Source organism: Agrilus planipennis, unplaced genomic scaffold, assembly GCF_000699045.2.
Source record: "Agrilus planipennis isolate EAB-ADULT unplaced genomic scaffold, Apla_2.0 scaffold74, whole genome shotgun sequence".
In the NCBI taxonomy this organism is placed as follows: domain Eukaryota; kingdom Metazoa; phylum Arthropoda; class Insecta; order Coleoptera; family Buprestidae; genus Agrilus; species Agrilus planipennis.
Window position 1 is genome coordinate 231916 of NW_020438975.1, and position 15806 is coordinate 247721.

General features: G+C 32.1%; 2 protein-coding genes across 2 annotated transcripts in view; one reads left to right on the forward strand and one right to left on the reverse strand.

Annotated features, from left to right (window-relative positions):
- Window positions 1–3879: 3879 nt before the first annotated feature.
- The window catches only part of LOC108734853, a 248161-nt gene continuing 236234 nt past the window's right edge, over window positions 3880–15806 (reverse strand). The window contains exons 6-8 of the mRNA XM_018466562.1: window positions 5887–5970; window positions 5721–5827; window positions 3880–4069 (exon numbers count right to left, since the gene is read on the reverse strand). Of these exons, the coding sequence (XP_018322064.1) occupies window positions 5731–5827; window positions 5887–5970 (181 nt within the window). The 3' untranslated portion in view covers window positions 3880–4069; window positions 5721–5730. The remainder of the gene's footprint in view (window positions 4070–5720; window positions 5828–5886; window positions 5971–15806) is intronic.
- The window catches only part of LOC108734852 (zinc finger protein 391-like), a 233816-nt gene continuing 229008 nt past the window's right edge, over window positions 10999–15806 (forward strand). Inside the window, exon 1 of the mRNA XM_018466561.2 lies at window positions 10999–11826. Coding sequence (XP_018322063.1) covers window positions 11632–11826 — 195 coding nt within the window. The 5' untranslated portion in view covers window positions 10999–11631. The remainder of the gene's footprint in view (window positions 11827–15806) is intronic.

Here is a 15806-nt window from a genome sequence, read left to right on the forward strand (position 1 = left end):
TGCATGCTTGTTTTTGTTCATTTTATTTGAAGTAATTGTTGATTGTAGATGTTTTTATTTTTTTTTGTATGTTGTAGTAGTGTAGTAGTAGAAATAACACGTTTAGTAGTTGTAGTATAGTCTAACCTTGCTTACCTCTTCGCTTAGCTTACTGCATATTCTTCCTATTTTGCTTTGCATTTACCCTACGAGTTCTACATGATTCAACGTTTCGTTATCGTGTGTGTTTCTTCTCACCCTTGTGGAATTAGGGAGGGCCTCCCCGAACGACTTCCCTTGGGCTTAGCTATTTAGTTGATCTTAAAAGTGTCTTATACACTTTTCGCGAGTCTACTCTAGCGTTACTTCCTTTCAGACAGGGTACAGTGGGTTATCTGGAATAGGAGCAATAGGCGACTGCCCAGCTTGCCTTGGCGAAATCTGTCCGATCTTCTCTACCAAAGCTATTAGTATTTGTCGTTAGTCCTTGTAATTGCACTATTCGCTTTCAGGTAACCGAAGAAGACTGAAGACATCGTATTGTTTGCTTTTTATTGTATTTTCTTTGAAATTTCATGTGTTTTCTTGTCTTTCTCTTACAGGTATTTTGTTTTTTACTGCATAAACTGTTATATCTTTATAATCATAACTTAGGTTGATATTTAAAATGTTTCTAAATTGATTTTTTGGTGTAATTGTTAAATTAAATTAATTATTTGTTTACGCTTTCAAAATTAATGTTCGTTTTGGGCGGATAGGGTGGCTATAAGGGGAGATGCGGAGGCCACAGAAGGTTAGGGAGGCTTTTTTCTCCCTAATCTTGCATTTAAATAATAGTGGTATGACAGTTTATGCATAGTAATTGTATTTTCTTTGAAATTTTATTGATTTTCTTGTCTCTCTTAAAGGTATTTTATTTTTAATTTTTAGAAGTCGTTAGAATGTATTATATCTTAGATATTTTGTTTATATTGATGTATTGTTGTTATTTGAAACAAATTTGTACTTTGTTATAATAAATGTAAATTATATTTGTAAATAATACATGTATTTTCATTGTATTATCGTTCTTTAGTATATAAATAAATAAATAAATAGAGTGTTTTTAATTTTGTCTGATGTATTGTTGTTATTTGAAATACATATCTGTTAATGTTCATACGTTGTATTTATTATAAATGCTATTAATTTGCAACAATAAATGTATTATTGAACAAACCTTTTTTTATTAAATTACAATATTTGCTAAATAAACCTCGTTTTGATGTAAACAGCGTTTCACTTATTAAAAATAACACTAAGACATCTATTGAGAAATTTAATTTATAGTTGTAATACTGGAAGTGAACATAAATTTTGATAATACTAGTGCAATTAATCGTTTCATTGCCGAACGATGTAGAAAAACGAAAAACAAGACTGCGACATAGTTGATCCCGCGCTAAAAATTAATACCTTTAAAAAGACCTTTTGTGACTTATGCTCTCCTAATACAAATTTTCAGAATTAACAAAATTTTCAGTTTTGCTTCATATACGAAGGCCGGTCGAAAAGTTATGGAAAAAAAATTCAAAAAAGTACTTTTAAAAAGACCTTTTGCAACTTATGCTCTCCTAATACAAATTTTCAGATTTAACAAAATTTTCAGTTTTGCTTCATAGGCGAGGGGTGNTACCATCAACCTGAACTTTATTTCTCTCCCATTTGTCAGACGATCTGTAGAGATGGACAAAAAAGAGTATTAGTTACACAATCAATTAAAAAAGGGATTTAAACTAAGTAAAATAATGCACAAAAGCGCAAGTAAAACACCTAAATTATAAAATGGCGATGAAATGTCAACTTTATTCATGTCATAGATAAAAGTTAAAGGCAATAGAAATAACCGTAGATGCACGATGTCAATTCATACAGTGGATAGTTAAAAGAGAACCCCATAGATACACGATAACATCGACTTATGCTGTCAACAATAGATAACTGTTAGAAGTAAAACCATACATGCCACAGATGGCAAATTACTATGAAATAGAAGTAACTTCAATATAATAGAAAAACAATTGCTTACCTGGAGGATTACTCTACGGTACTCGAGATTTATTTCTAAGCGTTGATAAAGAAAAGTGTTTCTTAACGGTAGCTGAGCCACACATCGCTTGCAACGTTATACGCATCAGTGTAAATCGGACTGCATATATTTTCTAAAAATCGCACCTTTCACAGCCAAGGGGAGGGAACATTAAATGGGGCTCCAATTCTCCACGTTTTGAATCCTTTTTACTTTTTGTCTTCTTCTTCATTTAATATGTTTAAATGACATCCTGTTGAAATAATTTAATGTGAGCTTCATTTTAAATATCACGTTTTAAAATATTAAGAACCATAACTAACACTATCAAAATCAATACTTAACTATTACAATTCAGAAGTGTAAAAATTTATACTGGTAATTATTGTCAAACAAATGGAATACAAGATTTGGAAAATCATGAATCATTTCATAAGTATAACTTCATAAAATTATTAAAGATTCCTTACCCTTTTTTACAAACAACCCATTTTCATAACCATGCAAAACAAGCATGTTTGGAGACCTTGCTTCTCCACATTTCCCCTTTGATTAATCCTCTCCATGTACATTTAATATGTTTTAGTAGACACCTGTTAAAACAATTTAATATCATTAGTTGTATATTAACTAGATTTGTTATTATTTTATTATTAATGATAATTACCATTGTAAGCACCCTGTGTCCTATGATTTTTTTGACCAGCTGATTACAAACATTTTTGGTAATAAAAATATGACTGGTTGCTACAAGTAGTTTGTCCCTTGAATCCAAGGATATCATCTCAAAGCAAGTCTATATACAGAAAAAAAAAACAAGCCGTTAAAACCTAATCTGTAGAATATCAAGGCAAAAATGAAAATCTTTTTGAAAGAAATTTAGGATTTTAAAAGCAAAATAATAGTATTAAGAAATTTACATATTTTGGCTATAAAACGAAAGCAAATCCTCTCGGCGTGATCACATCAAATGAAAAATCTACAATCATCGCATAAACTTGTTTCCAAAATTCAAAAATTCGTACAAAACCTTAACTATTCGACCTCTAATAAACTAAGAATTTACAAATTTCACATTAAATGAGACGACAGACAAGTTGCAAAGGTGGACCCCTTGTTGGTGAACGAAACCATCACGCCACCGAATTCATTCATACAAAAAAAAATCGAAGCAATGTTAATTGAAATCCATCAATCACTAAATTGAAACGCATTTCACACAATAAAATAAAATCGAATAAGGATTAGGGTTAAATACCTTCAGGCGTTGTTTCCATTTACGGACAGCAAAAATGATGGCATGTCATCTCCTCGAAGATCGGACAAGATCTATTATCTATGGACAAGATGAAGATCATAGACATGAAGATGAAACGAGCTGGAAGCCTATAGATGAAAGTTCCTTCTATACTTGTAGTACATAGATAATAGATTTTATAGGTGTGTTCAATTATACTAATAAAAAATTACCCCAAAGCACATTTTAACTACTTATCAATTTTAACAATTAATACAATGTTTCCAAGTAAATTAATTAAAAATACTATTAATGTGGATACTTAGTTAACATATGAATGGAGCATACATGGGTGAATCGAATTCGCGATTTAAATCAAAAATTTAAATTTAAAAATTTACGAAATACACGCACACATTGTTATTTTTCACGTACATGCATTATTACTTTATTACAATTTTATACTCTCGTCTCCTTATAAATATCTAAATTGGGACAAATAATGTGAAAAACATTGATTTACATCAACAGTGTTTAGTGTTATGAAATCAATTATTTTCTTAGACTGTTTATGTATGAAACAAATTTACTGGATTATGTTATTAAAAACAAATAATTTAGTTGCTTACTAATTACGGCTGAAACTGTAGTATTTCTATCTTCATAACTCGTTTCGTTTCGCGCGAAGATGCCATGTTAATTTAAATTTAAAATTCGACTTGTTCTTCGTATAGGCCACCCACTGTAAAGCAAAGTATTCTCATCACCAGTGCATCGGTAGGAGACTACATAATAAAGAAATGAATTTATGAAAAAATACAGACGTGTTTAAATTAACGGTTGAAATTGCATCCTAGTAATTTCTAGGTGTTAAATTCTTTTCACTGATGCCTCACAACAACTTTTGGTTTTTGCTTCAGCTGGTTTAATAAAACGTAGGCTACATGACAAACTGTCCAATACGAGTACGTGACGAGTACATTGTTTAATAACAGAGGTGCTCATTCCGCGAAAACCAGCTTTTTAACTGCATTTAATAACTAAATTAAATTTTAAGTTGTCGCACTTAAACATGTATTCATACTATGTATTTATATTTACGCGTTTAGAGTATTCTTCTAGATACACCATTTATTTAACCAATGTTTCTGTAAATACATATCAATATGTCACTGTCATTTAGGTTTATATACATAATATGTAATTGTTTCCGTCAAAAGAAAAAAACAAACAAAACAAACCAATGCTTGGCTAAACGTCCAATTACAGAAAGTGATATAAGTTTCGACAATTATGATATAATTATGTATCTATTAATTACAATACTTGTTCGCAATTGGTTAATTAAGAGAAATTTTCTATTTAAAATAACCGAACAGGTATTTCGAAAAGTTTAATTTTCATTTAATTAGATACTACGTAGTAATGTTAATTTTTTTATTTTTAATATTCAAACGTTCTCCAAAGAAAAGTGAAATTAGCACATTAAAGGCTTGTTAAAAAAAATTTAATTCATGTTAGTTTCACGAAAACCTTTTGAAAATAAAATTAACTCGTACTTAACGTTAATCTCAACTACTAAAAATATTATCAACTGTTTCAATTTTCTTTGGAGAATATTTTTATACACAGTATTTAACTTTGTTTGATAGTCTAGAAGTGCCAATAATTTATTTATTTAAAGTTACAAATATACAAATAGAAATATATTCAATATAAAAAAAAAACTTGTTTTTCTGCTTAACTAATTAAATATCCGATAAAAGTTCATTTTAATTGTGGAAAATACGCTTAACTAGGGGCAAATAAAGGCTTGTGATAAAACGACGTGGATGTTCTGCTATTATTCATCATCATCATAGGGTCGTCAGTCCTAAGACTGGTTGGTCACGTACCTCCACTCTTTCCTATCGTGAGCTAAACTTCGCATTTCCTTAAAAGTAGAAAAAAAAAACTTGGGTGTTTCATTCCNAGTCTATTTAATAAGGGAGAAATTAATTTATCAATAAATAAAAAAGAAGTTTTTAAATTGAGGGTTTAGAGTGCACCCCAATAATTTGCGACTATAAATTCTTTTTCCTGATGCTTCACAACAACTCTAATAAATTTTGGTACCTTCAGCTGATTTAATAGGGGAGAAACTAATTTATTAATAAATAAGGGGGACGTTTTTAAATTAGGAGTTGAACTTCCACCCCGGTAACTTCCAACTATTAAATTGTTTTCATTGATGCCCCACAACAATTTTAATAAATTTTGATAGCTTCAGCCTATTTAATAAGGGAGAAAGTAATTTATCAATACATGAAAATGATTTTTTTTACTTGGTGCACTGAAGTCACGCAGTAACACTAATATATTATGGTACCTTCAGCTCGTTTAGTAAGTGAAAAATTAATTTTAAATTTACAGAAAAGTAAAAAAAATGTATCCTACCTTTTCAAAGTTACTGTGAATTATTTGGAAAGAACAATTTCACTTCTATAGTCAACAACCCAATACGCTGAGCGAAAACTCCGCACGCGATTAGTTCGAAGTACCTCCTAACGCAAATTTTATTTTATAATTAATAAGAAAAAAAAAATGTTAGACAAAATCTCACCATTCAGTGTGAAGTGCAGTCCAAAATATTGTTAAGTTAGTAGTTTGTAAGGAGTTTTCTTTCACAGGCAAATTGGTCGGAACACTGAAAAGGAAAAAAGATCGTTTAGAATCTAAAATAAATAAAAAAAACAACTAAATTTAGGTCCGTGAAATATCACGATACTGGCCAAATTCTTCTCTTCAAGAAATTGCACTTTTTCGACAGGAACGTAGCCAGGGACCAAACCAAGATTTATAGTTCTCACATTAATAAAATACCTTCAGAGCTCTGCGATAATATTACTCCTAGTCTTTTGTCAGGAAAAGTAAAGAAAGTCCCAGGTAGCTAATTAATTTCCTGCCTTGGTGCATACCTATGTTATTTTTCATTGTGATTTACCAATCACGTTGACTGAAGAAAAAAAAGCAAAACCTCTCCATTTGGTCAAACTAATAATTTTTGTATCACTATATAAAATCGTCTGATATAGTTTTTTATTAAGATTACGGCTTTAAATTTGACGTTATATCGGGTTAAATTAATATTCATCAGGGTGGGTCAGCATTCCATATTCTCTCATTTAAAGGGTTCACAAACCCCAAACTACAGGCATAAGCGTGGACTTAGAAATCCCTTTATAAATAGTACATATTAATAACAAAGTATACACATATTTAATAAATTTCGGGTTGTATAAAACTGATGTATTTGAGTCTGAAATCAGTCTGTGGTCAGCAAGAATTAATAAGAGGGAAATGGTCAGACAACACACATACATGTAAGTAACAGCCGTTTTCCTTGGAAGTCACTAAAACTTGACAAATTGTTATAAAATATTTTGAGTCTCGGCGTTATAATATGTTTGGATTTTAAATTATTATTTATGTGAAAAAATCTTTATATGAAAGTTAAGGGGGAATATCGTCCACTCGAAAACCAAGACAATATCAAAAATACGAAATGTTAGGGTCTTTAAACTTTACAAGATAAAGTCTTGGATTCGAAAATTTCAAGGAAGTCGGAAATCTACGATGGTCCTTCCAAACCAATCTTGCATCTGACGACGTTATACCGTTAGGATTCATTTACAATCCTGTATTTACTACAAACTTTTGTCAGTATAATGTGGCATACTTGCATACAAATACATGCAGCATGACTCAGATGTTTCGTAGTGATAATAGTTCGATATTATTTATTTATTAGGTACTGTCTGTTATTTCGTGAATGCACTACAGTAGAATTCGCTTATAATGACATCGAAGGGAAATGACAAACACGTCATACTAAGCGGGCGTCATACAAATCATAGTCTTAGAAAATAAACAACTTTCTAGTTTGGTTAGTTATTTAGTTTAATAGAGAGAAAAATTACAAATTGTATACATTTATTAACAGAAAAAGAATGATGAATTGTAATATCAATATACATAAGAAGGGTCAGAAAAATGAGCGACAATGTTATTATTAATCATTTGGGTCACTATAGCCGGATATAATTTCTTGAGAATCAGTCATAATAAACGATATGTCATTTTAANCATAAGAAGGGTCAGAAAAATGAGCGACAATGTTATTATTAATCATTTGGGTCACTATAGCCGGATATAATTTCTTGAGAATCGGTCATAATAAACGATATGTCATTTCAAACGGAGTCGTTGTATCCAAACTTTCCTATATAGAATTTAATATGAAAACCAAACTTAACACTGCAATTAATTCATATTAAGCGGTTGGTCAATATAGGCAGAGTCATAATAAACGAATTCCACTGTATATAACGGAAACAGAAGATTTTATAGAGAATTGAAAACAGGGCAGCTTTGTTTTGGACATCCTGTACGTACACATTTAAAACTGATCCTATAAAGGTAAGCAGCAGCCTCGCGTTGTAGAACGAAAATAAAAATCATCACAGTAAACTGGATTCGGTATACGTACAACTGCGTATTTCATTCAGTACGGCATACGTATGCAAATAACTTAAGCAATTTCAAATGGAGGCGTGGCCGACGTTTAATTGGCTAAGGCCGCTATCGTAACGGACTTGTTATTGGTCTGCAACTATACTTAAATTCTCCTACCACCTTCAGGTGTCTGCAACGCTACTCAACGCACGTCACTAGGCTATTTTTGCCCGGAGAGAGACGTTTTTAAATACGCAAATCGCGCATATGTGCCTGGCGACTTGCTCGCGTCCTTTTATCGAGTGGTTTTCCTGGACAACTCGGGAAAGTCTTATTATAAAAAACTTATGAAGAGTGACGTTTTGTCTCCACATAAAAAATTACGTAATCGCTCTTCGATGTCCGATCAGACGTGAAACGTCAAGATGCTTACAAAACGGCTCCGTCTTATACAAGTATTGATCAACGAATCGATACTAATGAGTTGTCACCAAGGCTAAAGGCCATCGTATCAATAACGATTATAATATACGTAGATAGTGTACACTTATGATTGTTTATATGGTGAAATTTCTTTAAATTGAATCTTTATTAAACATTTCTTTAGTTAATAATTAGTTAAGGATGTGGGATGTTCTAGTTTTAGGGAAATGCGAAGTTTACGTCAGGATAGGGAAGGGTGGAGGTACGTGTCCAACCAGTCTTAGGACTGACGACCTTATGATGATGAAACACTTCTTAGTAGATAGTCTATCAGATTTGTAAGTTCCGCATAAAAGCATTTTTGGAAACCTCAGTTAAGACTCTTCAATTTCAGAATTGAGGACTTTTACTTACAGCTGGTACAGAACTGCGGAACTGCCAAAAAATTAGATATTTTTAATCCAGTTAGGGTCTTACTATCGATGATTTTGGTGAAATCAATTGTCTAACAAGGATTCCTATATAAGAACAAAGGCTTTCACGGCCGGAATCCATAGTAGAATGAAGATTCGGGCTATAGGGCCGATATAATCTACGTTCACGTTGTCAACGCAGCACTACCACTGACGATGTCAGCCGCAGTAGCTGACGAAACGTCTGAACACAATAGTTCACTTAGATCACGGCCCTATAGCCCGAATCTTCATTCTACTAAGGGTTCCTATATTTGATGTTTGACTAACAGAATCCCAAAAGACAGATGGTGGGATTGCCCTATTAAGATTTTTATGAAAAACTCATATCTAAGGCATCATATTTCACTTTAGTACGACTGATTTCATTTGTGGGACCTTATAAATCCTAGTATATCACTAGCCATCACTGATTATTATTATACTTCTGAGTGTAATCTTCAATTCTCAGGCATTATGGCTTTGATCAATCTTTGTTGTTCTCAACGTTTAGTCGACTTGTTTGGACGACTTCTGCCATGGTTCTTTTTCTCAGAAAGAATCAGCAATTATATGAACCGTGGTCAAGAAAGTTTGAATTAATTTAATACTGAGTGTTTGGACATTATCTACCTTTTCGATAAGGTGCCTACATTTTTCTACAGCCTCCCTTCCCTTTCTCCTAAAATTCTTTGCGCTTTCCTTTTGAAAAAAGTCAGTTTAAACGTAAATAAATTTTAATAAAAATTATGATTTTCATCGCTGTGCGCTGTTGCGTGTCCATGTAGATGGGGTAAATAATAGTGATAATAATGTAAGTGAATTTAACATTTACAAAGCCGTAAATTTTAAATTGATTTCAACATTCACGCGTTTTATGCTTGCACTTATCTAAATAAATAATGAAGTAAACTAATAGATATAATGGCAACCCAGTTACACGAACAATAATTACCATATGGGTTGGTAAATAAAGTAACGGACATACACGTGTAAATATTTACATAGGTACATGTATAGGTACGTTATCTATTATAATACCTTGCCGATAATTTTGCAATTATTTTCTCAAATTAGAGCGCATTTAATAATGTGATAACTATTTAAAGTAGAATCTGATTCTATTAGATTACTATTATGCCTATTAGGTTCGCATTATTATTTGTAATTTCGTAATAAATGTTAGCTAATACAATCTATCAGTTTTGTGTTTGTTCGATTCATATTTAATTAGATTTTATATTTACTGGTTTAAAATTAAAATAATAAGTAGGTAAAGGACATAGTTCGATTTTGATCAGTGTAATATGTTGTACAATGAAAAACCTTCCATTTTTCATTACATTTTACTGATAGCATTATCCTTTATACAAAATAAGTCAGTTTTTCTGGAAATTGTAAATATTTTCATCGGACTTTAAATCTTTAATCCTAATACGTATTATCTACTTTAATTAATTTATTATTCTACTTTTGATAAACGCAAGTAATGGATTTAACTTAAAAAAAAACTGAAAAAAAGGTATGAAAAAATGAAAGTAGACCCTATTGTTGATAGTTGAAGGAAGTATCAGTAATGAAAGTGCCTAGTCCCTATTATGGGCTGTTAAAAAAGTATCAGAAAACGGAAGTATTATGGATAGCTGAATGAATTGTGGATAGCTAAGAAAAGTATTTGAAATGAAAGTAATCATTCTAGCACGTTGAAATTCTGAGATATCCTGATCTCAAAACCGAACTAGTGAATTTAGCATCATTCTAATTATTAAGTTAAGATTCAGGGTTGAAAGTCGAAGGTCGTAAAGGTATGAAAATTTTAAAATAAAATTAAAAATCAGTGTTGCTAACTTTGTCGGAAACGATATTTCTGGTTGACCTGTAATTTTTAGCAGATTGGTAACACGTATGGGCACCAAACTGGCACCTTCGTGGTCTTATACCTACTAGAAAGGCTTCTGAATATGATCGAGAAGTAGATGATAATGACGATGATGATGATGATGGTGAAGAATAAGAGAGGAGGATAGAAAGAGTTAGCGGAGGAGCTCAGGTAGTGGATTTGCACCTGTCGAGGCGAGGCCGAGGGCCGTCCTGCACGTGTATGTAGTGGGGCCTTTACCGCGACTTGAGGGTCAATGCTAGTTCACTGTCAATCCCAGAAGGCTACGGTCACTAGAACGTGGCGAGCGCGCGCGATAACTCCTCGAAGACGACGTCCACGCGGACTCCCGTGCACCAGCTGCCGGCAAACCAGCGAAACGCGATCAAAACAACGAACTAAAATAATTTTATCCAACTAATTTTTTAAACCCCTTTAGGTTTTTACTATTGACAATAAAAAATTATATGTAACTGATTATAAAAGTGAATAATTAAAAATTATTTGGACTTCCATTAACGTGATTAATAATAATATTTTACTCCAGTGCTAAATAAGATATAAAAAGGACATTTTTGACTCATAGTGACGTGGTGACAAAAGTTATCCTGTAATAAGGATTTGTCGTTGACGATAGTGTCTCAATTTTTCGTCACAGAGAGGATATTATCTATAAATACTAAAACTGGACTTTTATTAATTATTATTATGTGTCAAAATTTGGGCACATTACAAAAGGACTTGAGGGCAACTAGTGATAAGAAAAAGGCAACAAAATTGAGCTGAACAAGTATAATTGATAGAAACACTTGTTATGACGTTTAGCACCTGTTGATTTTCGCACCTGTTGAATCAGGCACAAAAAGTGTTTATTTTACGAACTGTTTCTGTTAAAATAAAATGGACTTTATCTTGTTATTACGTGTTATTACCACTATCAACATTAACATCACCTCCATCATCATCATCAATAATAGTAAAAGTACATCGCTCATATGCTAAATTGAGTAATATTATTGTTATTCAGTTTCTTGCCGTTGTTTTTCCCGTATCTGTTTTGACTGTTTGATAAAATCGAAATATAACAAATACCTAAATAATGGAAACGTGTGTATTAATTCCTCAAGAATTTAGCTTGTGCGTGAGAGGGGCCGTTATAGGGTCCCGAAAGACTGAACCCGAAGTTTCTGTATGGAGCAATAGTCATATCGCGCAGGGGTCCCTTTGCTATCCTTTTCAAGGGACCATCCGATTGGATAAACTCGAAGTGTATGGACAACTAGATGACGATGATGTAAGTAATATATTTAATATTATATATTAAAATTAGTTGTTAGATATGAACAAATTAACTTATTGTTTACATTCGACTGAAGTTTTAATGATGAAGAAAAGTGGTACATAATATGTATGCATATACGTAAACAAACAATGTTATGTTGTTTTCCAAAATTTTTGAACAGCTAAATTTGTGCTACAAGGGAAACAATAAAATTGTTGGCCTATCGGCACATATTTTTACAAAAATATTTATCTAAAAAAACAACGAATAATGATAAAAAATTGTTTGGTTTTCAGTTTTATAGTGGTGAGACATTAATACAAAAGTTTTTTTGGCTAATTTTGAATGCATTTATTTGACTTTTTATTTTATTTCGTATTAAAAAATACAATGGCAAGTTCCATGTTACCGTGTAACATTTAAAGTTTCATGTGATTATGATTAAATCCGAAAAGAAACGATATTTGGCTAGTGTATATCTCATGAACTTATTTAACAGTTAAATAAATTTTAAAATAGTATAGCCATTAATTTTCGAAAATCGGTACACACAACTGTGGGATTTCTTAACTTACGCAAAGATTATCATTTAATTATCTGCAAATCAAGATGAACGTAGCGAAATACAGACTGCGGAACCGACAAAAAGCGGACTCGAGGCGATTGCGGAACTAGACCTCTGATAGTTTTATTTTATACATGTTGTCAATACAGGTAGAAAAAGCTTAGAAGACATATATGGAACCTCAAAAAAAACGTATTAATTCTCGTACAATGCGTAAATAATAGGTACGTGCTATCTATATACAACACTGTTCTATTCTTTTTTAAATTTTGTCATCGTAATATCATCATCATAAGGTTGTCATAAGTTCTAAAACTGGTTGGACACGTACCTCCACTCCTTCCTATCTTGAGCTAATCTTCGCATATCGCTAAAACTACATCATCCTACATCCTTAACTATTTGCGAATCTAGGTCTACCTCCTCTCCTCTTTACTCCTGATGAGAGCAACTAATATGTGTCTAACTAAACCTTCATTCCTGAGAAGGTGTCCTACCAACCTATCTCGCCTATTTCTTATTGACTTTCATAGAGTCTTTTGTTCTCCTATTCTTTCTAATAGCTCCTCATTTCTAACTTTCTGTATCCACGGTATCCTCATCATTCGTGTGTAACACCACATTTCGAACGCTTCTAACCTTTTTTTTTTCGCCGCGCCCACCGTCCATGTTTCGCACTCGTACAGTGCCGTGCTCCAAACATACATTTTTAACAATTTTCTCGAATTTCTAAATTAATCGTTCGCGAGCATAGAAATGACATCTTTTTATTGAAGACGACTCGACCCTGCACTATCCTCTGCATTATATCCCTACTATTCCTTCGTTCTCACTTATCTGATATCCTAGATATCTAAAATCAACCACTTCTTTTAATTTTTCGTCTCCTATATTTATGTTCGCCCTTTACCTACATTTTCTTCCCTTGTATACCTGTATTTTTGTTTAACTTTTACTTATTTTCATACAATAGTGTTTTGTCAATACCGCTTCTATTTTATTTAAAGCTATCTCTAACTCTTCCATGCTGCCTGACTCCCTTCCTAATATTCACTTCTCTACATTGCTTCTCTAGCTTTATAACTGCCTTTTGCTCTTTATATCAACTATGTATCACTTTTCTATCTTTGTAACTCTCTACTTACCACCCCAAACAGTTCAAATATATATAAATAAAAAAGATATTGTTCCCGAGGTATAGTAAAATTAGTTTTATCTGGTCATCGATGACTTTTGACACGTATTTAGGACATTAACGCGAGCAAAGCCGCGAGGAAAACCTACTATGTTGGTATTTATAATGTGTAAAAGTATCTACCTAATCCAACCAGGGGCAAGGGCAATAAAATAATATGGTTACCTACCCCAAACAGTTCAAATACAAACAACAAATATTCTACAAATTTGACATTGATATTTAAAACGTGTTAATTGTATCTACTGCTGCTTGCAATAGTAACATATATTATTAGGTAATGCTGCAGTTGTAAGCCATTATCGATTTAATAAATGAACAAATACGCCATTAGACATACCTTATACCATGAGTACTGGCGCAATTAAAAAAGTATTTGCATATCTATGCAAAAGATTTTCCAGTTTTTGTATCTATAATCGCAATTGGCGAAACTATATTATCGGCAATGGTGTGATCTCAACTGCCACAGTAATTAAAAGTTTTAACCCTAATTGCTATTGCGCAACTAATTATCGGCTGTTGCTTATTATTATAGGTAGGCAAAGGGTATTTGAAAAATAAACACGCGCTAAGCTTTTTATATGTAAGTATAACTATTATTTATTACAGGCACAAGTATCTAAGTATTGTATGTCACAGAACGAAATGAATTTGAATATTCATAATTTTATGATGTAATGCAGATATCTAGATATCCATGAGCATTAATAAATAAATAAATATGTCGATCTCAAAGTTGTTATTATTACTAAAGTACCATTATTGTTATTATTATTATTGTCAAAGACATAAAGGGTGTGTTGAAAGCCATAAAACCCGCGCAAAAAGTGAGCAATTAGGTGAAAAATGTGTAATGACAGAATACTGATGTAAAATTGCAAGCCTTGTCGAACAATAAATTACATTAAGGCATAAATTAAAACTGATTATAATGAATTCATTAGAAGAAAACGCAGTAAATCTGAAATAAACGCTATTTCCATATTACGTTTTAAACTAAAACAGTATAAAGAAAATACGGTCTACAAATTCAGATTTCTAACAATAATAATACGTAATCCTAAAATGTAGCATCGTACTACAGATGGCGTTTGCCGCGCCATTTGTGGTATTTTCTAAAACGCGCTGTTAAGACAGTAGGTAAAAGTTGGTCTGTGTTCTGTGTCGCGCTGATGAGATCCTAAAAGACCGAAATCGCGATCCGCGTCTGGCAGTTTCGACAGAATACAGACCACTTCGAATTATTTTATTCAATAATAATTATGGCGGTTAGACGCCATTTCCCGTATAAATCGTCTCAAACATTTTTGTCCGTTTTCGCCGTTATTATCTACGCCTGCTTGATAAATAACTACTTAGTTGTTTTCACACCTTTGGCCACGTAATATGCGATAGATACGTAAATTAAATATCGCATTACCGATGCTAATCTAAGTTAAAGTCCCAGGGTTAAATGTTTAACGTTGAGGCGCACAGGTACCTAATTGGTTACGCTCTGTAACATACATAATAATAATAATAATAATAACGTTCCTGCACTTAACTTTTCAGCCAACCATTAAAACTATGTTAATAATATTTGACAGACTACATTTAGTAGCCGATTTATTAACGCGCATACGTGATTTACTCTACTAAATAATTTATGTAAGTGTAAAATATACATCAGGCCTGATTTCAATTTATCGTAGAAAATATTATCTCTATTTGTATGTAGAATATGTTTGAGCTTCTGTTTTATGTCTAACCTAACCTTGTTATCATTCATATGGATCTGTTATTACAATTGGTTAAGAACTTCTTTGACTTAAGGAGGTTTAGTTCTTAACCCATCGTTGAAGTCTCCGACTTTTAAACCAATTTAAGGCAAGTTTAGATCATATCTTCATAAAACTGATAATGGGAACAATTAAAGCAATCATTTTGAATGATTTTAGTGTAAAAAAATCTTACATACGTTGAGAAAGAGGCTTCCATATTGATCTTACATTGTCTTAAGTTTTTCATGTATAATTAAGTTATTTTATGAGAAGTTTGGGTCAGTTTTTCGTGAATCTACGCTTATAAAATATTAAATAAGTTCCAAGTGGGTAATATTCTATTAATTTAAGCGATTAAATGATAAATAATTTCATTTGGAGCTTTGGCTTTGTTATTAGCTTATATAGCGTTGGACTACTATAGTATTTAGTTTTTAGGGTAACATATTTATTAAATTTTATTAAATAT